The sequence below is a fragment of the Aspergillus terreus genome, genomic scaffold, assembly GCF_000149615.1.
Source record: "Aspergillus terreus NIH2624 scaffold_9 genomic scaffold, whole genome shotgun sequence".
Lineage (NCBI taxonomy): Eukaryota > Fungi > Ascomycota > Eurotiomycetes > Eurotiales > Aspergillaceae > Aspergillus > Aspergillus terreus.
In genome coordinates this window covers 448,898-471,501 of record NT_165932.1, presented here as the reverse complement: position 1 = coordinate 471,501, position 22,604 = coordinate 448,898, and the positions used below count along the sequence as shown (strand labels likewise).

General features: G+C 52.1%; 10 protein-coding genes across 10 annotated transcripts; 5 read left to right on the top strand and 5 right to left on the bottom strand.

The window, feature by feature from the left end:
* Positions 1–405: 405 nt before the first annotated feature.
* Positions 406–1,577, top strand: ATEG_06417 (uncharacterized protein; the record flags this gene model as incomplete). Its single annotated transcript, XM_001215595.1, has 3 exons — positions 406–485; positions 568–801; positions 875–1,577. The coding sequence occupies 3 exons, from the start codon at positions 406–408 to the stop codon at positions 1,575–1,577; spliced, it is 1,017 nt and encodes a 338-aa protein (XP_001215595.1).
* Positions 1,578–1,882: 305 nt separating this feature from the next.
* Positions 1,883–2,877, bottom strand: ATEG_06416 (thiamine diphosphokinase; the record flags this gene model as incomplete). The annotated part of the gene is made up of 3 exons (XM_001215594.1): positions 1,883–2,560; positions 2,621–2,700; positions 2,757–2,877. The coding sequence occupies 3 exons, from the start codon at positions 2,875–2,877 to the stop codon at positions 1,883–1,885; spliced, it is 879 nt and encodes a 292-aa protein (XP_001215594.1).
* Positions 2,878–3,524: 647 nt separating this feature from the next.
* ATEG_06415 (uncharacterized protein) lies at positions 3,525–5,462 on the top strand (the record flags this gene model as incomplete). The annotated part of the gene is made up of 3 exons (XM_001215593.1): positions 3,525–3,833; positions 3,886–4,649; positions 4,775–5,462. The coding sequence occupies 3 exons, from the start codon at positions 3,525–3,527 to the stop codon at positions 5,460–5,462; spliced, it is 1,761 nt and encodes a 586-aa protein (XP_001215593.1).
* Positions 5,463–5,900: 438 nt separating this feature from the next.
* On the bottom strand, positions 5,901–6,959 carry ATEG_06414 (alpha/beta fold hydrolase; the record flags this gene model as incomplete). Its single annotated transcript, XM_001215592.1, has 2 exons — positions 5,901–5,930; positions 6,030–6,959. The coding sequence occupies 2 exons, from the start codon at positions 6,957–6,959 to the stop codon at positions 5,901–5,903; spliced, it is 960 nt and encodes a 319-aa protein (XP_001215592.1).
* An 847-nt stretch (positions 6,960–7,806) lies between these two features.
* ATEG_06413 (uncharacterized protein) lies at positions 7,807–8,502 on the bottom strand (the record flags this gene model as incomplete). The annotated part of the gene is made up of 3 exons (XM_001215591.1): positions 7,807–7,964; positions 8,019–8,300; positions 8,433–8,502. 3 exons carry the CDS (start codon positions 8,500–8,502, stop codon positions 7,807–7,809), a joined length of 510 nt encoding a protein of 169 aa, XP_001215591.1.
* A 2,106-nt stretch (positions 8,503–10,608) lies between these two features.
* Positions 10,609–14,026, bottom strand: ATEG_06412 (uncharacterized protein; the record flags this gene model as incomplete). The annotated part of the gene is made up of 2 exons (XM_001215590.1): positions 10,609–13,452; positions 13,508–14,026. The coding sequence occupies 2 exons, from the start codon at positions 14,024–14,026 to the stop codon at positions 10,609–10,611; spliced, it is 3,363 nt and encodes a 1,120-aa protein (XP_001215590.1).
* A 607-nt stretch (positions 14,027–14,633) lies between these two features.
* Positions 14,634–14,990, top strand: ATEG_06411 (gamma-glutamylcyclotransferase family protein; the record flags this gene model as incomplete). The annotated part of the gene is made up of 1 exon (XM_001215589.1): positions 14,634–14,990. The coding sequence occupies one exon, from the start codon at positions 14,634–14,636 to the stop codon at positions 14,988–14,990; it is 357 nt and encodes a 118-aa protein (XP_001215589.1).
* A 442-nt stretch (positions 14,991–15,432) lies between these two features.
* ATEG_06410 (GNAT family N-acetyltransferase) lies at positions 15,433–15,944 on the top strand (the record flags this gene model as incomplete). The annotated part of the gene is made up of 2 exons (XM_001215588.1): positions 15,433–15,808; positions 15,880–15,944. 2 exons carry the CDS (start codon positions 15,433–15,435, stop codon positions 15,942–15,944), a joined length of 441 nt encoding a protein of 146 aa, XP_001215588.1.
* Positions 15,945–16,130: 186 nt separating this feature from the next.
* Positions 16,131–18,212, bottom strand: ATEG_06409 (threonine synthase THR4; the record flags this gene model as incomplete). Its single annotated transcript, XM_001215587.1, has 9 exons — positions 16,131–16,648; positions 16,699–16,871; positions 16,937–16,949; positions 17,009–17,264; positions 17,314–17,478; positions 17,527–17,567; positions 17,646–17,931; positions 18,011–18,097; positions 18,147–18,212. The coding sequence occupies 9 exons, from the start codon at positions 18,210–18,212 to the stop codon at positions 16,131–16,133; spliced, it is 1,605 nt and encodes a 534-aa protein (XP_001215587.1).
* A 1,530-nt stretch (positions 18,213–19,742) lies between these two features.
* ATEG_06408 (uncharacterized protein) lies at positions 19,743–20,828 on the top strand (the record flags this gene model as incomplete). Its single annotated transcript, XM_001215586.1, has 4 exons — positions 19,743–19,859; positions 20,043–20,288; positions 20,343–20,412; positions 20,467–20,828. The coding sequence occupies 4 exons, from the start codon at positions 19,743–19,745 to the stop codon at positions 20,826–20,828; spliced, it is 795 nt and encodes a 264-aa protein (XP_001215586.1).
* Between the last annotated feature and the right edge of the window lie 1,776 nt (positions 20,829–22,604).

Here is a 22,604-nt window from a genome sequence, read left to right as displayed (position 1 = left end):
TCTTCCTTGGGAAGGTACGTATAAATAGACCGAAAGAGAACAATGACGATCCACCCTCGTACTAACTCATACTCGCGAAAATCATGGAAATAACGAAAATGTAAACAAAGCGGTCGAGGGGCGCCCGCTGATTGGCTCCCGCAGGGTTCCCGCGCAGCCCCCCCAACAACAACAAGACATTCATTAACACCCTCCACCCGGACTTCACCTCTCTTTCTCTCTCTTTCTCTCGATATACCATTCTGGTTCGCACGCTCCCATCTCGTATCTACCATCTACCGCTTATCTATCTATCTATTTACATCTTCTGATCGTGTTGATTATACGTCAACACTTCTCAAGTTACTTTCACCCCCTTGCTCCTGTCTCGCGCATGGTCGTCTCCCGTGGATCCTCCCGCGCATCATGTCGAACGCACTGCCGTATTTGCAGAAACTGCGCAAGTCCCAACTCGCGGACTTTGCTGAGGCCACTGATCTGCACAAGTATGTTCATCGCATCTAATCGTTCCTTGGGTCCGCCGTCTGCACTCCACTCTCCCCGCGACTAACCGCCTCCCGTCTCCAGCTATGAGGAGTACAACAAGCCCGAACTCGCCTCTGCGCTAGACGAGCATCTCCAGGCAAATCGCTCCATCTTCGCCAAACAGGACCAGCTCGCCGAATACTACAAGCGTCTCTCGGCGACCCCGCGTCGCTCGTCTCCCATCAAGCGCGAGCCCAAGACTGACACGCCCGCGAGCGATGCGCCCCGGTCGGCGCGTCGCAGACAGACCAAGGCCAAGGAGGAGGTCGAGCCGACGTATGTTGTCATATAAATTTGCCCACCGGATTGCGCGCGCAATGCGCTTCATATGCCCTCTAACACGACATAGAGATGAATCCGACGCGGATGCACTGCAGACACCGTTCCGCCCTATGGTGGCCATCCGACCAACGCTCCCGCCGTCGCCCGCCGTCGTGACTGACGCGATCGACCGCCAAACTGCCGTGTGGCGCAAGAGCGTCACCGACGCGTGGACTGGCTCCGGCGTGCAGGAGCAGTCGAACGCGCTGCGCGCGACCCTGAGTAGCGTCAAGGCCGTCGAAGTCCTCGTGCTGGCCCTCGAGGCCTACGGTCTCATCCGGCAGATCCTGCCGCTGCGCTACCTGGCCACCATCCCGCCCGTGGCCGTCCTGCACACCCCGGAGCTCGCCGTGAAGGTCCCTGACCTGTTCGTGCTCCTTGACGGCTCCTTCTGGGCGCCGTTCTCGCTGTGGCTGCTCACCAGCGTGGTTGTGCCCCTTACCGCGGCGTACTTTTTCAACCTCAGCCTGGCGCATACGGGCTCCGGACCGGCGGCGCATACCCGCCGCAGTCGCGCCGCGCAGACGACTTTTGACCCGCTCAGCTTCAACATCACCAAGGCGCTGGTCTCGTACCTGGTGTATGCGAACCGCTTCACCTTTTGGCATTTGTATAGCACGTACTCGGTGGCGAAGGTCAATGCTGCCGTGCCGGGTCACTGGGCTGGTATGTTGACCGGGTCTGCCATCGGAGTGATTGGGACTTTGTACGAGGCGATTCTCCGGAAGTAGTGGATGGGGGGTGTGTGTAGGGTGAACTGGTAGGGTTGGAATTGCGTGTTGGCTTTGTTTTGCTGGTTTCTGTTTGTAGATGGATTCCTGTGGTTGTTTCTTGGGTCGTTCGGCGGCTGGCGATGCTTGGTGTTGGCTGCAGCCATGTCTTTGATATCCTCTCTTTCGGGTCGGCGTGATGACGGATATTTTGATTTCCGATTAACGGTGATTTATTGCTTGTTTGAAATCTATGCTACTACGTACAGTAGCCGTCTAGGAGTATCTATCTACACATATACTAATCCACTGCAACTCGGGCACCGCTATCGATCCCGTTTAAACCTCGACGCCAACTCAAGCGTCAGCAATATCGCCCCCCGCGTTGTGATCTCCAGCTCATCCGCGCGGATATGGTTACTCGTGCTGATCTGCCCGCCTATCTCTGTTCGCCAGTCCTGCACATCCCACTGGAACCCGCGCGTCGAGATCCACTCCGGCCCGGACAGGGGAATGATGCCCACATTCTCTTCGAGGAGATGTCCGCCTTCACCACCAACGCCGTCGGGGGTGTCGTCCCTCGGCCGGTTCGCCCGCGGCGTGCGAATCACATTCCGCCCAGGACGCAGAATGAACGTGATACTCTCCTCAGAAACAAGGTAGAGATGTCCGCGCGACCCGCGCTGATCCTCCGCCTGTGCCATGAGATAGAGATGATGGATCTGCGAGAAAGCCTGGTCGACGCGGCCGCCGAGACCGCCCAGAATAAGGATATCTAGGCACGTCTCTGCACCGCCAGCAGCAGCAGCAGCAGCAGGAGCAGCAGGAGCAGCAGGAGCTGAGGGGACGAGATCACCAGCATGCCGCCGGATATACGTCAGACACTTGGTAAAATCCGTGCTGTACTGATCGTCATCCTGGATGACGGGTACGCCGAGGCGCTCGTAGTGCGCGCGCACGTCGGCGTGGATGGAGTCCAGGTCGCCGATTATCCGCGAGGGGAGCTAGTTCCTTTCGTCAGCTACATGCGTGACGATGGGGATGGTGGTAAAGGGGGAGCGCACTTCTGTAGACTCGGTCCCGTGCGCTTTCATCATTGCGTAGAAGCGGTTTGCGCCGCCGTCGGCGCAGACTGTTGCGCAGGCTAGTCGGTGGTTAGTGGGGATGAATGCGGGGGATACATGGGTTGGAGGGGCACACCGTGTTTCCGTAGCACGGCATATGCGCGCTCGTTGATGGGCTGGTTGAGGATGACAAGGGCGAAGGGGGTGTGCGGGGGACCGTCATTGCGGAAGAATTGCGTGGGATCCCAGTCTTGCATTTTGATGTTGGGATGTCAGGGCCGTCTTATTCAGTGGCCTTGTATAGTGGGTTGATGGGGCATAAATGGGTGTTGTCTGATGTCGTTCGCATTCGTGTAGAAGTCTGATTCCGCTGGATGTTTTAGAACACGGACTTCATGCTAGATGCTCTGGTCTATAAGGCAAATAAATGCCTTCAAGTTAATGGCACAGACAAACAGATACGGCGACGATGTCGGGAACCCAGCTGGGATGGCTGACTAAGAGCTAGCCGGTCTAGTCATCAACTCAGCTGTCTACTCTACTCGTATTCCACTGCTAACACCCTAAAAGAATCATGCACATCGTTCGCGATGCCTGCCGGTCGAAGCAGAGGCTGTCTGCTCTGTGTGAAACGCCGCGTAAAGGTACCTTCCCACGAGTGTACTAGTAACCTTGTAGCACACGCTAACGGAAGCAGTGCGATGAGCGGCTCCCCGGCTGCGCACGATGCGAGACATACGGGAAACAGTGTCCCGGGTATGAACGCGGGTTCAAGTTCGTGGCTGGAAAGCCCTATCGCACGCCGCGTCGTCCTAAGGATGCACAGTCGGGAGGCCAGGCAAGCCAGGCGGTAGTACTTTGCAGCCCGCCCACTCCCTCATCAACACCATCAAGCGGCCTAAACATGGCGCAGAGCTTACAAAACCTCATCGACGACCTCTCCTGGCCGTATTCAACAACCTCGGCGTACGCAGCCGCCCGATGGCTGCGCTTCCTGCCGGAAGTCTACGGCCGGAATCAGACGCTGGATGCCACCGTCCGCTGCTTCGTCGCGCACCATATCGGGGGCATGACGCAGAATGTGCAGGCGGTGCGGTATGCGCGGTCTGCGTATGTCGAGGCGTTGACGGCACTGCAGAGGGCGCTGGATGATCCTGTGCAGTCTGTTTGTCCGGAGGTGCTGTGTGCTGTTCTCGTGTCATGCACGTACGAGGTGAGTTCTCGCTCCGATCTGAAATAGGACTTGCTTACGCTAATGGGCGCAGCTTTTTGCAAATTCCTCCGACTCGGTCTCCTGGATGACGCATGCCAAGGGATTGGGCCAGTTGGTCAGATTCCGTAGGCCGGGTCGCTATCGCGGAGAGTTTGAGTGTAACCTGCTCAAGGCGGCCCGGGGGCTGATCGTCATGCACTCGGTTTTCTCGGGAGAAGAGTGTTTCCTCGCAACAGACGAGTGGCACGCCGTGATGCGACAGCAATTTGACGACCTCATCCCGGGCGAGGTTCAGGACCAGATCGAGGATCTCTTTGCCTCGTTCACGGCCATCCCACGGCTGATCCACGGCATGTTCGAGCTCCGCACCGCAGACCCGTCCGACCCGATCACCCGGCTCAAAATCTCCAAGCTCATCGCCGAGGCCCTCGTCATGCGCACCGACCTCGACGCCTGGTACGAGCGTTTCACCCAGCTGGTCCCGCCTCCCAGCGAGGTGCCCTCATCGTACGGCGATCCTCTCTACCCGACTGTATTCCACTTCTCCAGCGCGGATACGGCCTCCGTCTTCGCCGCATACTATGCCTATATGACCGTCGTCCACGAGCTGCTGCGTACCTGCGGGTTCGGACCCCCGGGCACCCACGAGGCGTATGTGGTGTACTTTCGCGACCAGATCTGCAAGACTGTCGAGTATAACGCGCGCGGGCTACTGGGGCCGTCGCGGATGGCGTTTCCGCTGCGCGTGGCCTATGAAGTCGGGGATGCCACGACGAAGACATGGATCGAGGGGTGGTTACAGAAGCTGTCGCAGCGGTATGGCGCTTTGGCACCGCGGAATTTCATATAACGACTGCTATTACCTCACTATCTTCTCACATATCACAACCGATGTCTGATGCTTCACTCCGGCAACACCTCACCCTCGACGCTCTTCCTAGTCCAAAACGGCTCCGCAACCGCTCGCGCGGCGAACAACAAGGCAATGATACCAAGCTCCATCAACAATCCCATCCCAACCATGACCCCAACGTTCCCAGATCCAATCTTATACTTTTCCGGGCCAAAATCTGCCAACAGCACATACGCAATGCGGACTGTGTAAAATGGAATCGCACACAAAACCAGCAGAACACAGCGCCGGCCCGCAGCCGGCAACACCTTGCGATATCCGACGGCCAACCATGCAGTCAGACATACCGCAAACGCAAAGGCGAGCACCAGCACGATTGCCCCGGCGATGGCACATGCGCGCACGCCCGTGCAAGCCGCAACGATGAAGAGTACGATACCGAAGAATACGGGGAAGCGGAAGAAATGCAACGCGAAGCGGGTAGCCTTGGGATATCGCGAGTTTCCGGGCCCCCATCGACCGGTTTGGCCACTACTTTGTTAGATGTAGTCTTGCAAGTGTTGAGGGCTGGGGAGGGGTACCTTCGCAGAAGAACGAGGCTCATTTCAAAGAGAAGCGGCGAGAGTCCGATGCTCTGGAGGGAGATCTCGGCGATGAGTTTGGACTTGTTGGGGTGCGGGTCGGACAGCACGACTGCTGCACCGGCTATGCGGACTGTGAGAGTACTATGGTTAGAGGGTGTATGGCTGTTCGGAATAGTGCCGCACCAACCTTGAGCGAGGAGCCCGATCAGTCCGAACCAGGAGTAGAAGATACAGCGAGAACGCGACTTGCGTCGGGCGTGGTGCCAGTATTTCCATTCCTGGAGGTACCGGGTGATGAACTGGATGAGTTGGATGAGGGAGAAGAGGACTATTTCAGCGATGGCTAGATTGCGTTGTTGGGGGGATATAGTGATGGACATGGTGGATGAGAGATAGTGAAATACAGAATACAGTGAGAGTACTGTGAGATGAACATGAGGACCATGAGTCTGACCCTATATATACCCTTCCTCTCCCTCATTGACTCCCTCCCTGGCAGAAATTTCGGCGACGCCGTCTCGTATTGAGGCTGATGATATACTTGGAAACTAAGGTAGAGATAGTGGAGATCGCGATGATTGACCACTTTGGGTTTAGTCTGTACCGACGCACCTTTCCTTTCTGGGACATCTATATCGAAGTACATACATCCTCACTCCTCTATTCCAAGATTATATACTCTATGAACTGCTTACTACATCATAACATTCTCCAAAAACCCTCAATACAGTCTGCAACCTCCCCCACCCTCTCTCTCACAACCCCATGTCCCACCCCCTTCACAACCACAACATCCCGCATCCCAACATCCTCCAAATCCCGCACACCACACAACCCATCCCTCTCCCCCAGCACACACAAACACGGAACCCCCATCCTGACCGCCTCCACAAACCCGCCATGCGCATCGAACACACCCCCATCCCTCACAATCCCCACCACACTCGCCAGATGGCCCGCATGCTCGCGCATCTGCCACTCCCGCACCGCCTCAGCCACGACCTCCCTGCGCGCCACCCTCTCCTCCCAATCATCCGGGACGACCAGCTCGCCGTCCTCCAGCCACTGTAGGATCCACGTGCGCGCCGCCTCCTCTTCCTCTGCGCTCCCATCGCGCAGAGCCAGGTACTTCTGGTGCACAGCATCAAACTGCGCAGCGCGAACCAGTCCCGCAGGCGCGACAAGCACCATGGACGCTACGCGCTCCGGCCGCACAGCCGCAAAGCTTGCCGTCGTCGAGCCGCCGAATGAGTACCCCACGAAATGCGCGTCGGACCACCCCAGCTCTGTGAGCAGCGCCTCGATCAGCGCGTGGAAGAGGCTCGGTTCGTGTGGGAGGACTGGCGTCTCGGAGAGTCCGTGGCCCCAGAGGTCGAGGAGGACGCACTCCGCGTGTGGGAAGCGCGATGCTAATGCTGAGGCTAGTGGGTGCAGGCCGATGGCGGGGGTTTGGACACCGTGTATGAAGAGGACGCGGGAGATCTTGCTCTTGTTGGGGTGGGATGGGCGTGGAGATGAGGGTGGGAGGGTGTAGTAGGCGGCGCGGCCGTGGGGAGTGTGCAGGTAGGATGCTCGGGGGAGAAGGGTGCCAAAGGTTGAGGTGAAGGCGGCTTCGGATGGGGCGGGGAGGGGTGGTGCGTTGGTGAGTGCGGTCCCTGGGCGAGGGAGCACAATCAATGGGGGTGTCATGGTGTACTATAGAAAGGAGCGACTGTGCTGTCTGGATGCGGAGGAAGTGAGGTTTATAGAGGTTTATCTTTTATCGTCGAGCCGCCACGTGCCAGTGGGTCTGTATAAGTACGGAGTAGTTGTCGGTGACGGCAAGAAAGACCATGGTCTTGCGTGGTCTTTCCGCGCTGCGCTATAAAAGTAGTAGTCCATGCCGGACAAGTAGGTCAACGGCTAGCCCCGAAACCCGTCAGAACGCACATACGGCCTACCTATAGTCGCAACGGCACCTCCCCCCCCTCCCCCCCCCCCCCCAGGTGCCGCCAAGGCTAACATTGAAGGTAAGGGCACCACAGTCGCGGAACAGTTTAACCCAACGTAATTAGCTGGAAAAAAAAAAAAAAAAAAGGTATGCTACTGTACTACAAAACTCGAATTTAATAATAAATTTTCTAACTAGAAACTAGCTAGTAAGCTGGTAGAATACTAGAATAGGAATAAAATAATAGAAACAATCAGAAAAGGTTTAATCGATATATTTTCGATACTTATTAAGTTATTATATCTAATATTATCTATGAAATCTATTCTATTATATGGTACATCTATATTTTTATAGTAACAGAGAGATTGGATTGAGATATAACACTATTACAGTAAAATAATAAAACATAATACTTGCCCCCCGTCGCCACCAGAGTCCGATTGTTGGGTTTTTCCTTTGCTATTTTGTTCTGAAACTTTGCCAGCCACTGATACAACCAAAATTAACGTACAAAGCCTTAGGCGCATCTTAATAAATATCACTGCACTGTGATCATCAGTATGTTTGTATTATACGGAACTCTGCCCCGTTCGCATCAGTCCCCTAGGGCGTGCGACATTCCCCAGAGACTTGGGTCTGAGGGGGACCAACGTCGACTGTCTCTGCGCCATTGAGAACCGTAACGCTATGGTCCACTCCATTGAACGTGCATCTGACATTCGCAGTGTTGGACATGATATGGGAGACGCTAAGAGGGTTGGCTAACAGAAATTAGTATAGTCCACTAGCCAGAGCCGCAATCCAGGCATACGCACAAATTGGAGTATTAGCACCGTTGACAGGGAACCATTGGTCAAATTGGGCATTAGCAGCCCCAATAAAAGTAATCAAGACCCGACCCTCTGAGGGCTGAGGTTGGATTGGTTCAGTCGGAGGAACATTTCCAGTACGGCAGGCGCCCCGGACCTGGGTCTGAGGGGGCCCAACATCCACACTTCCTACCCCGATCACAGTAGTAACACTATGATCGATACCGAAGAAGGTGCAGGCAACATTGGGTGTACTGGAAGAGATGTGCGAAACGCTCAGTGGATCAGCTGGTCATATTAGCAATCGTTCACCACGCATGAAACGGGCGGCCTAACAGATGTCCACGAAAGCCCCATTGGTAGAAATATCTCTAGTAAACTGAGCGCCACCTGCGCCAATAAAAGTAATATGAGCTGTACTTTGTGCCTGAGCAGTGCTCAGACACAGCAGAGAAGTGTAGAGAATAGTTTTAATCGATGCTGGCTTCATATTGCGATAGTCTGTCAGAGTGAGAATGGTTTAGCTAGTGTGGATTATCACGGCTGTACTCAGGGATAGCTGAAAGGTCTGAATGGCAGGCAGCAGGTGAATGCCTTATTTATATACTCAACAGGCTGACTATAACCAACAATATAACAGCAAGATAGTGTTTTCCAAACATGATGAAAAAACATCATTCTGCGTCATTGATAATCAGATCTAAGTCATAAAACCCCCCGATTCACAAGTCCGAACTTGACCGTATGGGGGAAGACACGTTCTAGACAAAAATATACTATGGTCCTGTCTCACTGCAGGTCCCGTGGTCTAGACAAATACTACGCAGTTGACGTGTGTCACGCGATGTCGGAAATAGATCCGCAGGCTCTACATAAAACTCTAATTGAATTTGTTGTGAAACTCTCGAGTGTCGCTAAAATAGAAGGATGACGTAACTACATACAGATCTGAACAACAACTGCTTTGGGTGTCCAGCAGCGGCCGTTTACGGGGAGGTGGCTTGGACGAAGGCACTCTTATTAGCCGGGTTTAAATTGCTAACGCAACCTCAGCACAGCAGAGTTACATGCCATGAATAGACCCGTCTTGCACCACCGCCTATCAGGCCACAAGAACTCAATTCGCTGTGGATATCTAGTCACTGATCAAAAGTGGTTACGGGCACTTTGCATCACAGAACGACTACAGGCCTGGGCCGATTTACTGACTAGATGCTTCGACCGAGAATCCTTTCCATGAACTTCTTCGGCTGTCTCTCAGTGTGCCGCGCTTATATCACCCATGCTCTACGCGATGGAGACACGAATAGCGATGCCATTTGCCGTAGGAATAGCTAGATCATTTACCCGATTCGACGTGTGACTTCAGTCCATATTTGCCCTTTTTCACTGCCAATTCTCATCTATGAAATCGCGTGCCGGTCTATGCGGGCTCTCTCTATATATCCTTGTACAGTATAGTACGGACACTTTTTCGCTTTAACATGGTTGCTCTGGTGCATTTCGCTATAGTTGAATGTTCATCTGGCGGATATTGTGGCTTTTTCTCGCTTGCCCTGGCACTGAGGAGAAAGGGGGTGGTGCTTCTTGCTGACAGACATGGGCAAAGTAGCGGTTACACAAGCACGTACGTACCATTCATTTTACATCATGGGAATAACAAGTGGGCTGTTTGGTGATCAGAGCATGCTTGGCCGTGGAGGATCGGGCATTACAATGACTTTTCGGAGCTTCCCACCCAGAAACAAGTTGAAGACGGCCTGGGGAAAGTACGCATGAGAATCCAAGGTTACTCCCTGTTCTCCTTTGCAGGCCACGTTGGCCAATGAATGCTTGGCATTGGTCGACGATGAGTTCCCCGAGTTCATCCAGAAGTTGTTCACACTCTTCGAAATCATCGCGCCGGTAGACTTCATCAAATCGGCGGCAATAGTCCGGGCCTACATCTTTGGATACATCGTGGTCCTTGACTGCCAGTGGTTGGCAAACGCGAATAACGAAGTCGATCCCTTGGGACTCTATAACGACATCTATTCCATCTTCGCCAGCACCAGCCACGCGCCTGGCAGCCCAAGTGGCTCGTTCGCTCGGTGTAGCGGGGCCCATTTGAGAATCTGTGACAGGAGCGACGACTTTAGATCTTTGGTATCGGGAAGAATTGAGGACGTAGCGTAAAGAAGGGCAATATTTGTATATAAATCCCCTTACGGACAAAGTATGTTCCGAGTTGAATCAAATTGCTGGCGCTTATGATTTATGTTTCCTGGTACAACTGACTGGATGGTGCCTAAGATGATCAGTGTCACTCTTGGAAAGGCCGATTTCTGATTAATTTAACTCCCTTGCCTATTTCGTCTCTCTGTTCACGATCCTAGGTATTCTTCGGATATCATGAGGCGCTTTCAGTTCACGACGCTATATATCTTTTTTAGAAGTCATAATCCAGAGCTCCGGGTGGTTTCAGGCCGAAGACCGATTAGTAGTGGTTTAGACAACTACCTATACATTAGGTCTAGAAGTACTCTGTCCGTAGGTATAAAGATCGTACTCCATGTACAGTGACTGATGACAATAACTCCATTCGCCTTGCGGTATATCAGTGAATCTGGGTCTTTATTGCTTTCCGCAGCATCTGCGCTACAGCTTCATGTCCCTCCTCCACAGCCCATGAAAGCAAACGCTGACCAAGCTCATCCTCAGCGTCCATCTGTACTGCCCCCGTCTCCAGTAGTAACGTGATTACCCTCTGATGCCCGTTCTCTGCGGCCCACGAGAGGGGCGTTTGACCCTCAGAGTCTTGGGAATCGATTTCCACATCCGCAGTGCGAAGCAGCAGTTTGACCACAGATTCATTTCCCTCTCCCGAAGCATAGAACAGGGGTGTTTGTCCGTATCGGTTCTTCAAATTCACGTCTGCCTTTCCACTCTCAATCAAGAACTTGACCAGAGATTCATCCCCGTATATCGAAGCATAGAAAAGAGCTGTCTCTCCGCGTTGATTCTTCAAGTTGACGTCTGCCTTTCCAGTCTCAATCAAGATCTTAGCCATAGATACATGCCCTTTTTGTGAAGCAAAGTGAAGAGGTGTTTCTCCACGTATATTCTTCACATTCACGTCTGCCTTTCCAGTCTCAATCAAGAGCTTAGCCACAGACACATGCCCGTTTGACGCAGCGAAGTGAAGAGGTGTATATCCGCCTAAATCCTTTGAGTCAACCTCTGCTTTTCCAGTTTCAATCAAGAGCTTAGTCACAGATATATGCCCCTTTGATGTAGCGAAGTGAAGAGGTGTTCGGTTCAACGAGTTCTTTGAGTTCAGGTCCACTTTTTCAGTCTTGAGCAAGAGATTGACTGTGGATTCAAGTCCATACTGAGAAGCCCTTGAAAGCGCCGTCCGTTCGTCTGCATCCTTGTAGTCTGCCTTCGCTGGTTCTGTCTCCAGAAGCAGGCGAGCAACCGCTTCAAGTCTCAAAGCCACTGCAACGATAAGGGGTGTCGCATTAGAGGGGAACTCTTCCCAAAAGAGTATTTCTTCTTTATATTTCTCCGACCAGAAATGGTAGATGTTGGTCTCTGTTGTGCAAAGGCGGCCACCTAGTATGGTCATCTTGTCCTGACTGTCAATCAATGCTTCTCGGAAATGAGCTGGCCAGTAGCGCGCCGAATATTCGTCGAGCGTGTACATTTCGGCCCCATCCACATGAGCAAGAAGATACCAAACACAGATTTCTGCGAGGACCTTGTCTGATTCTGTTGGTGCAAGCGCATGTTTCCAACTGTTCTGCGACAGTGTCTGTGACAGTGGCGGCTGGGGCTGGACCAGGAACTCCTTTACGGTCTGATGAAGGAGATAAATCTTGTCACCGACGATCGCCAACAGCAGACCGCAGAGGTCTCTGACGGTGTGCTTAAATCGGTGGACTGGCTCTGTCTCGTCCATGATGTCCTGCTTGGATTGGTTTTCTCCCCTCAATGCCATGCACAGCGAGAGCTCTTGCAAAGTTAACGGCCGTTTCGCGGCTGTGATGATGTGCAATAACCGTCTTGCTTTAGCTTTGTCGGGACTCCTATTCAAGATCTTGTTGTAAGCACCGTCCACAGTGTCAGGTATCTCATCATGCACTGCTCGACGGACATTGCCCTTTGTGAACCCAGGAATCCCCTCTATGAAGTTCAGGGTAAGGCTGACCCAGAGATATGTCCGATTCGGCCTGGCTGTGAGCTGTTCTTGCAGGAACTGCCCCTCCTCTAGGTCCAGGCTTTTCTTCTTGCTGATATCTTGCACTCTGCTTGCAATCACAAGGTCGATCTCGCGCGAGATGTTCTCCACCTCAGGCTCTCCTTCGCCGCTCAAATGTATAGTGGGCAGCCGGTCTTCTAGCTCCTGGAAAGCGCCGCGTATGTCCCAATATGGTCTGCTAGTCATCAGAAACTTTAATTTGCACGTTTGGTGGCTGTCTGCGTAAAATTTTGCTACAGCTTCCATGAATTGACTCCGGTCAGGATGCTGATCATTATCCTGGCACTCGTCCAACGCGTCGAATATGCAGACAACCTCTCCAGCATCGGGGTTCGCGGCGACAGATACAAAAATACTCCACAACTGGTCGAAGGACTGGGTCAGTCGCTCCCCGTCCGTATCAATTCGGTCCAGTACAGAGTCTGGCAGAAGATGTGGTTTGACCAAAAACAGTTGCCGCAGTACAGAGGCGATTGCGCTGGTCGAGCTTTTCTGATCCTCGAAATCATCTTTGAAGAAAAAGTAGCAGATGGTTCTCTCCCCGGCGGCGGTTACAAGGGCTTCATCCACCAGGTGTCGTGTTAAGACCGACTTTCCACATCCCGGATCTGCCGACACCCACAAAAGGCTCTGCTGGTCACTTTCAATCCAGGCTCGAAATCGAGGATGGCCGGTAAACCAACCGCATGTCCCCGGTACATTCTTCGCGTTTCGATCCTTCCGGTCCCGGTACGGAGAGGTATAGAGCATTTTGAACAATTTCTTTACCTTTTCGTCACGACTTGACTTGGTCTGCCACGCCTGGAAGCCATCCACCGCCGTTTGGAGCTTTCGGTGGACTTTCTCATAAGCTTCATTCAGCTCCGCTTTGTCAATTAGGGCTGTGAAATTCTGTGCTTCGCGTTCAAGATTTTTCATGTCTTGCAACAACGCCTGCCATGGATCTTGTTTTAGAATATCCCGGGAGATGCGGGAGACCGAGCGCTTTCTTAGATAGGACAACGCCCGCGCCTGAAGCTCCAGCACCTTGGAGTACAGGATAATCATTCTCTCCCTAAATTTGTTCATGAAGTTCTTGTCCAGGACGGCATTCGAATGCAAGTAGAGGGTTTCCATCGCGTGGAGACGGGGTATGAGGTTTGACGCTGTCTCTAATCCGTTCAGAAGTTGGTCATGCTGCTCAACCGCCTGGATGTAAAGCTGATTGCGAGTTAGGATGCTATGCTCGTTTGCAGCTATTCGCGAGGTAGCTTACATGTATGCTGACTGTCATACTGGCACAGACTATGGCGGCTGGGGGACTCGCAGCGGCCGCAGTCGTGACGATGTCCTTGACCACCAGAACATTCTTGAATATCCGGGTGAGCTGGTCCTGAACTCCGATGCTGTGGCCGCCCACCCGGACAATCCATTTCTTCTGCTCCAGTTCGTCGACCCTAGTGTCGAGAAACTCGCTGAGCTGTTGACGGTCCGCTGTGGCGTACGATCCGACTTTCATTCCAAACTCCTCCAGAATCTCGACGGCTTCGTCCATCACTCGGCTCATCTTTTCGTCCTGGCGCAGTCGTTTCTCCGCCTCCGACCACAGATCTGGGGGGTCCGATGTAGTCGATGTCGACTGCTGACATTTTTCTAGTGCATGGCTGCTCTGCTGATGACTGTCTTTCTGCTGGTCATGGGTGTTCTCGTGTTGGCTGATTTTCCGCTCCACAGGCGCCGCTCCATCTGACCGAGACCTTTTCCAGAACCGGGCCTTGACGCGGAAGGAAGGCATCGTGTCCGCGCACAATATTGAAGGTTAACTCCAGCGTTCCCAGGAGGTTGGAAGACCAGACTGACATACTGAGGGGCTGGCTCACTATTTCAAACCCTGGCCAAGTGACGTGGCGCTCAGCCGCCGTGAGCATCACATTATGGGCCAATCACTGTTCTATCTAGGCGCCATTACAGTCCTATGTACAGCATCTATCTTTTTCTCAGCCTTTTGTGCTTTCATTCCTTCCAAAGAGTCTTTGCAGATCACGGCATGGAGACCTAAAATGTCATACATGGATAGAAGTGGGGTGTATCGCTTGCATGCTACATACTCCACATTAAGTCTGTCCATACTTTACATCTGCATTCATCACATACTTCATTCTTCTCCTTCTAAAAGTACCTGAATCGAGATGTCAAACCCTCAAACTAAGCAAGAAAACACATCCCCGCCACCACCTCCACCCCGTGAGCTCCCATCTTCAAAGATCTCCCCCCTTGTGAGGAAGCTCCGAACAGCCCCTCCAAGCACCTTCTTCCAGACCTTTAACCCTCCTCCACGGGTTGATCTGCTCGCTGCACCGACAGGGCCGTATTTCTTCTACGGCACTCTAGCCGATCCATCTATGCTCCGTGATATCCTTGAATTAGACAGCGAACCAGAACTCCGCCCAGCCTATCTGATCGGCTACGAATGCAAGCTATGGGGACAGTATCCTGCCCTTCTCGATGCACCGGGGTTAGAGGTGAAGGGAGCAGTCTATAACGTGCGCACGGTGGAAGAGGGCGAACGACTTGCCGAATACGAAACAAACCACTACCGTGCCGAGTCTTGTCATATTCGCTATACAGATGGGGAGGAACCGGCCGAGGACTACGGGTACACGTTCAAATTTGTTGGTGATCGGCGTGATCTCAGCGAGGGCGTGTTTGATCTTGAGCTTTGGCTGAGACGCATGGGGAAGGCTTCCTCGGACGACTAGTCAAGCAGCTCAACACTAGTAAGGGGACTCTCTGAGTTTGATGCACTAGTCTCTCGGCCGACTCATACCAAAGGAAGACATGATATGAAATGTTGATGACTCGAGACAAACAAGCAAGCACGCTACATATGAGAACATCTCATGCCATACTACCCACGAATGCTTCAGGCAATTCCATCAATTTTAGTATGTTGACCTTCAGCATAGTCTACATCTACGTCAATCTCGTCCAAGGACTCTGTCCATGCTAATATCCAAGTAAGATATGCTTGCCAATCAAGGCACATGCAACATTGCAGATACGAGCAGGCCAAGGGACATAGAGTCAATTGAATCCCGTATGACTCACTGATAGCATTTCCACCCATCTTCTACATATATAAGCCCTCTCACTAACAGGTAGTAAGTACCATTAACAATATCCACACATCCAACAATCACAATGACAACCCCAACATCCCACCCCCAAACCTGGACCAAAGGAGACTACCTCATCTCAACAGACATCTCCCTCATCTCCCTCCCCAAACTCAACGCTTGGTTCGCATCCGACGATCTATACTGGGCTTCTCCGCTCCCACTCGATGCCCTACAGCAGACAATCCAGAGCTCTCTCTGTTTCGGCCTCTATCACAACCCCCCTCAGCAGGACGACTCCCTCGATTTCATCGGGATCGCCCGCTGCGTCACCGATTACACCACATTCGTCTACATAACTGATGTCTATGTCGACGCGAGCCACCGCGGCAACGGCCTGGGTAGTTGGCTGGTCGAGTGTGTGGGCGAAGTCACCGATGCCATGCCGCATTTGCGACGGAGTATGTTGTTCACTAGCGACTGGATGCGGTCGGTGCCATTTTATGAGAAGATCCTGGGGATGAGTGTGCAGGAATCGAAAATCGGAGAGGGGATGGCTATGATGATGCGGAAGGGGAGAGGGTATCCGCAGTATAGGAATTAGCATGATGATGTACTGACGACTGAATATATGCTCTTCAAGGCGGTATCACAAAAACTAGTTACAAATATGGCATCTATTTCTATCAGCGGTTTTCTTGTATAGTTTACCCAACCGGTCGTATATATCAACTCAACCGCTTCCAACTATTTACTTAAGGCGTATTGGCACTGATATCTCGGCTAAGCACTGCTCTCAGCAGCCATATCCGCCTCAGCCTTGCTCTTGACAATCTCGCGCACCTTCTCCCACGAGTTCTCCACCGTCGTTACGCGGGTCTCCATCGAAGAGAATGCCTTGAACTCATCGGGAAGAACCTGCTCCTCGAAGTTGAAGCCAGCCTCGCCCTTCAGAGCCGACTCCACGGCGTCGGAGAACTTGGCCGGGTGGGCAGTGGAGAGAGAGATGTGGTGGCTGTTCGGGCCCACGCGCGCAATCGATCTCTTGGCCGCGGTGACTCCCACCGCCGAGTGGGGATCGAGAACGTACTTGGTCTCCTGGTAGCAGGTCTTGATAGTCTCAATGGTCTCCGTGTTGCTCACACGGTCACTCTCGAAGCTTCGCCGGCCGTTCTCGAGGAGATCCTTGTTGACCGGGCCGAAGCCGCCGGTCGTCTTCAGGGACTGATACCAGCCCAGAACGTCTTCACCGGCCTGCTTCTTGCTCGATTGGTCATCCTTGCCGCCAGCAGCAGCATATTCTGGTCTTGTCAGCGAAAGAAGCGAAGTTTGCATGCATCTGATAACATACCCTTGGCAAGGAACCACATGAGTCTCTCAAAGTTGCTAGAAACCAAGATGTCCATGGCCGGGCTGGGGGTTTCCTTGCAAGCGTCAACCTTGACGTTTCCATCAGACGTCTCCGTAGCGACGGGGTTCTTCTCGTATCTGCCGGTCGTCCAGAAGCGATGAAGGATATCGTTCCTTAGTGAGAGTTAGCACAGTAGATCGGACCCGAAGATTTGACACTACGGCATTCTGTCACTTACTCATTCGTGGCCACTATCAGATATTTCATGTTAGTGGAAGTTAAAAAGAATCGAGTAAAGGATTAAACGTACCAACCAACTTGTCTACCGGGAGACCCATTTTAGAGGCAAAGTAGCCAGCAAGAATGTTGCCAAAGTTTCCAGTGGGAGTCACAAATCGGACCTTGTCCCCGAGGTTGAACGAGTCCGACTTTCTAACAAGCGAGAAGTACGCATAGAAGTAGAAGACGATCTGAGCCAGAATACGGGCAAAGTTGATCGAGTTCACAGCACCGAGCTTCAGGGTGGCGTTGGTGTCGGCATCGCCGAAGAGAGCCTTCACAATATCCTGTTCATTGTCAGCCAGTAGTCTTGCAAGCAACGTGCGCAGTACTGACCTGGCAATCATCGAACGTCCCCGTCACAGCCAAGTTGTGGACGTTGCGGTCTGTGCAGGTGGTCATTTGCTTCTCTTGGATAGGGCTGACGCGGCCCTTAGGGTGCAAGATGACGACGGAGACATCCTTCTTGCCGCGGAGACCGTAAATAGCTGCGGATCCCGTCTATAACTCGTTAGCAAGCTTCTACAAGAAAAGCTCAAGTCAACTTACATCACCGCTCGTCGCTCCGACGACCGTCAGGTGGTGTCTGTCTATGGACTCGTTAGCCCGATGACCCACTATGCGATGCCACCGGTTCGTATGAAGCTAGTAGCTAGACGTGTACACACCTTTTCCAACCTTTCCTTTGTTTTTGCGTACGAGGAAGTATTCGAAGAGGTTACCGAGGAATTGGAGAGCGCAGTCCTTGAAGGAGTAGCTGGGACCGTGGAACAGCTCCAGGAGGTACAGGTTATCCTGCAGATGCGTCAATGGCACCACGTCGTCCGCGCGGAACGTCGAGTAGCTCCGGTCGATGATGGCTTTCAGGTCCTGGGGAGGGATTTCGGAGGGCGAGATGTAGAGGCTGAGGATCTGGAAAGCAAGGTCGGGATAGGAGAGGTCTTTCCAACTCCGCTGCGATGTATGATGAGCTTAGGTCCGGCATCGGGGCTCGTGCGGCGGTCCCGCAGGCCGAAAGATCGGGCGTACGTACCCAGTCCTGTGCGCTTGGGACTTCATGAGGCAAGAATAGACCGCCGTCTGCGGCGAGTCCCTTCAAGACAACATTCTCAAAGGAGAGCTATAGAGATCAGCGGGCTGTGCGGGAGTAAGGCTCAATTGGGACCCACGCCATAGTCACCACCTCGGGTAGAGAGGTACTTCTGCGAATCCGTAGCAGTCGTAGCAGCAGCCATGGTGTTGCAATGGTAGTGTTGATTCTTGGACAGTCTAACGCCCCTCTTGTCGTGGAAGTTTTTGCCCCTCGGACAAGGAACGGCGTGAGTCACTTACTCAGCCCGGAAGATCGATCGTCCGGCCGAGCCGGGGTAAACGCCTCCGTCATCGGAGTTCGCCAGGGAGTATTGGTTTTATGATTGTATGTAGAATCAAGGGCATTTTGCTTAGGTCAACCGCTTATTTTTAACTATATACTGCTCTTGAATTACCACCCTAATAGGAATATTTGAGAGGCATCAAGTGGGAGTTGGGGACGTTGTACTCCGTTCACCGCCTGCCCAAGTTGCCCTATCTTATCAATCCAGAACCCCGCGGCGCTTACCGCTCGACTGCAGTGCGATCTGCCGGCAGAATGACATGGAAACATCCAGGTTAATGAAGGACTACGTGATCGAATTGATCCGAAATAATGATTATAGCAGTGGCTACCCTGTTTTTGTGACTCCTGTATTGAATTGAACCATTGTCCAAGACTGGTTATCTGAGAAAGTTTCGTAGTAGAGTATAGTATGCACTCGCAACGGTTATATATAATGAGCTCGACGGTCTACTCGGTAGTTCTATATCTGAGCCGAGATCATTCCAGTCCTGATATCGATCGCAGGTCTTCCCCAGTGATGACTTAAGAAAGGCTGGTAATTCTATCACTTTCGTTTTCCCCATATCCCAACGGCCGATGCAGATATCGACTTTCGTGACAATTCACTTATCACCTACAAGTGGACTACTAAAAAGCATTTAGTAGAGTCTATCCATGATCATACCATTCTAACACTCTCGCTGGGAATTATGCCGAAGGTGAATGCATCCTCAGCATCTACTGCATTTCTCCACACAGCCAAGGCCGAGATGCCGATCTCCGAGCTTCAGAATACTGCATACAACGATTCTATTCGTGCAAAAACCTTCCAAGCCTTTAAGGAGTCGGAGAAATACCCTGTCTATAGCATGAGACTCCCCTATATAACTGCTTATACTTCAGATAAAGGACTTTGTCATGACATCCACTAGCATTGCAATTATCACAATGTATCTACCTCGAGTTCTATGTCTTTTGGCTGCCACAGTCGTCGTATCTGCCAGCCCAGAGCCGAGGCATACTTGTGTCGTCCCTGCTTCCGGATCCAATGCAACGGATGATGCTCCTGCAATTATCCGCGCCTTTCAGCGGTGTGGCCGTGGAGGAAAAGTGGTATTCAAGCCAACCACGTATCATGTCAACTCTGTCATGAACATCACAGGGCTGGAAGATGTTGATATTGACATCAGAGGGGAGCTTCTGGTATATTACACCCATCCTGCGCCACTATTTCAACAGAGAAAGTAATATAGTTCTAGTGGGGAACTGACATCCAATACTGGTTGAACCATTCGCTGCCTGTTGGTTACCAGAACCAATCTACGGCATTCATTCTCGGCGGCAATAATGTCAGGATTGATGGTCATGGTGTGGGAACCTTCAACGGTAATGGTGATACCTGGTACCAATGGATCAGAAAGCAACCGAATACATCCAACTACCCCGGCCGGCCACACGCCATCACGTTCAACGGCCTCACCAATTCAGTCGTGCGAGGACTCAACTTCTTACGCAGCCAGATGTGGTAGGTATTCAACTCTCAACAATGAAATAGCTGGGAGACTGAAGACGTACCCCATAGGACTATGTCAATCATCTACTCGCACCACGTGGAATTGGACAGTATCCTTGTCAACAATACTGGAAATGTGGTCTCGAGCTGTAAGGTTATCCAAATACAGAGAACACGGCTTTAAAACTGACGAAGGAAGCAAACACGGACGGAGCTGACACGATCCGCTCCTCGCACATTACCTTCAATAACTGGACTGTGTATAACGGGGACGACAGCATTTCCCTTAAAGGGAATAGCACAGATATTACCATCACCAACTCCCATTTCTACAACGGCCTTGGTATTGCGCTGGGCAGCATCGGCCAGTACAAAGATCAATTCGAGACCATTGAGCGGTTCACTGTGAAGAACATCGACTACCATAATACCCTTCATGCGGTAAGCCTGGCAGCATTACATGTGAAATTGTTGTCTGACTTGGATCTATCACAGGTCTATTTCAAGACATGGACAGATGATCAAAACGGATATCCCCCTAACGGCGGTGGCGGAGGTCTTGGATGTAAGTCACTCGGGCGAAAGGAATACAATGCACGAACTAACCACCGTCTCTTAGATGCTTCGGACATGGTCTTCCAGAACCTCAGAGCCAGTGGCCTTCGCGGGTCTGCAATCTCGATTTCGCAGTGTACGCGATTCAGCGGCGCCCCAGGAGAGGGTAACTGCACCAACTCGCAATTCCAAATTCGGGACATCACGCTGGCCAACTTGACCGGCACAACCAAGGTCTCTAGTGTGGCCAGTTTCCAGTGTAGTGCTGTTGCTCCCTGCACCAACATTGGGCTCTTTCATACGGACCTGACGCTTTCGAATGGAACGATTGCCGGAGAGTACCTGTGTGGAAATGTGGAGGATCCCAGGGGCTTTGAATGCACTGGCGCGCCCTGTGTTGGGGGGAGTGCTACGGGGGAGTGTTAGTAAGAACTACCGAATCACTAGCACAAGGGAGAGTATGAATTGAGTGAGATGATGCTTTGACTCTTAATGGCTAGTAGATTGTGGCAATGGGGCATAATTTCTTTGAAGACAGTTTGTCGATTGTCGCTCTTCAGCCTGTGTGCGCTCTTCTCCTGCGTTCAGATGGGGAGCTGTTGCCCGCCATCGACGTGTCGGAAAGGGGGAGCAATAGCATGAGATAATATCAGCAGAGCACGGCTACCGGTAGATATATTTTCCTGTGAATGCCTTAGGCTTGAAGTACGGGAAATACAATACATCGACCTCTTTTAAGGAGTCCACGGGTGTTCAGGCAGGTACTCCGTACAGTGGAGAGACGCGATTCCTACCGAGATCTACCTCCTCCACTCCAGCGTACCGACAAAGGTCAAGAATGGCTAAGAATGGCTACCCTTGTGCCCCGTAGATATCGCTCTGCCACGGAATACCGTTTCAGCGAAGAACAGACTGACGCCATTATTCGAACCGCCGCCTACCATCGCAAAGACTACTGTCTCTCCGTGATCTGGATCTCGCAACATGAACACGTCGACATTCGCCCGACAATAGCAACGCCCTTCCAACGAGCTTCGAATGCCGGACTCGGCTCCCTGGATCGGTTGCCCCTCGAGCTCTTGCATGACATCTTGTCCTGCTTGGATATGCATTCTCTATTCAAGTTTCGACAAATAAATGTCAGGTCAAGACAGGTGGTGGACTCTCTCAAACAGTACTGGTTGGTAGTCTCCAATGGACTGAATCTTTTCTGCGCCTTGTTACGAACACGACTTGCCCTCGACATTTCTCTATTCGACTTTTACAACGCACTATGTACGGAAGCTTGTGCTCTTTGCGGCGAATTTGGCGGGTTTATATTTCTCCTAACCTGGAAACGATGCTGCTTCAAATGCCTCCAGGACTCTCCAGAAACCCAAGTCCAGACTCTTGCCGCCGTCAGAAAGCAATTCCACTTGACTAAAGTTGAGTTGGACCGATTGAGGTCATTCAAGACATTACCTGGAATATATTCAATGGAGGAATCCATACAAAAATCCCGCATTGCGATCGTTTCTCTTCATCAGGCTATTTTGGCTTGCAGGCGGCAACCGCATGCGCAGGTGCAAGCCCAGTCAGCTAGCTCAGAACGAACTAAAAAATTCAACTTTATGGGGTCGTGTGCACTTCCCTACTATGATGAACAAACTGGCATAGTCGAACACGGAATTTCGTGTGCCGGGTGTCAACTTGCTCTTGAAAAGGATATCATTGGCAGTAGGGGCGAGAAATGGGCATTCGAGGCTCGAGATAAAGTGTATGCGCGAGACAGCTTTTTGGAACATTTTCGGTGGTGTGAACAGGCACAACTCCTGTGGAGATCGAGTGGCGAAGGTAAACACCGGCCAAAGGAGCTACCTGAGGCTGCTCGGAGAGGAGGATACTTTAATAGGAGAGAATGACCATGATGTGGAATCTGTTTGCTAATGTACTGCAGCCAGAATACCTACAAGCGACTAAGCAGAACAAAGTGGACAAATTCCTAGACACCCCAACGTACAATGCAGCTCCACAGTTCACAAGCTGTGCGTCACTCCGGAGGTTCCATTTTCACCAAGGCCATATCTGATGAGTGTTGAATGACATAGCCTCAAAATCCCAAGCGCTGCTGCACACCATAGTCTTACGAGAGACAAACGCCATGGGACTAACCCCTGTCGATTATAGCTAAGAACCAAGGGCTAGCCTGATCGACCAGCAAGA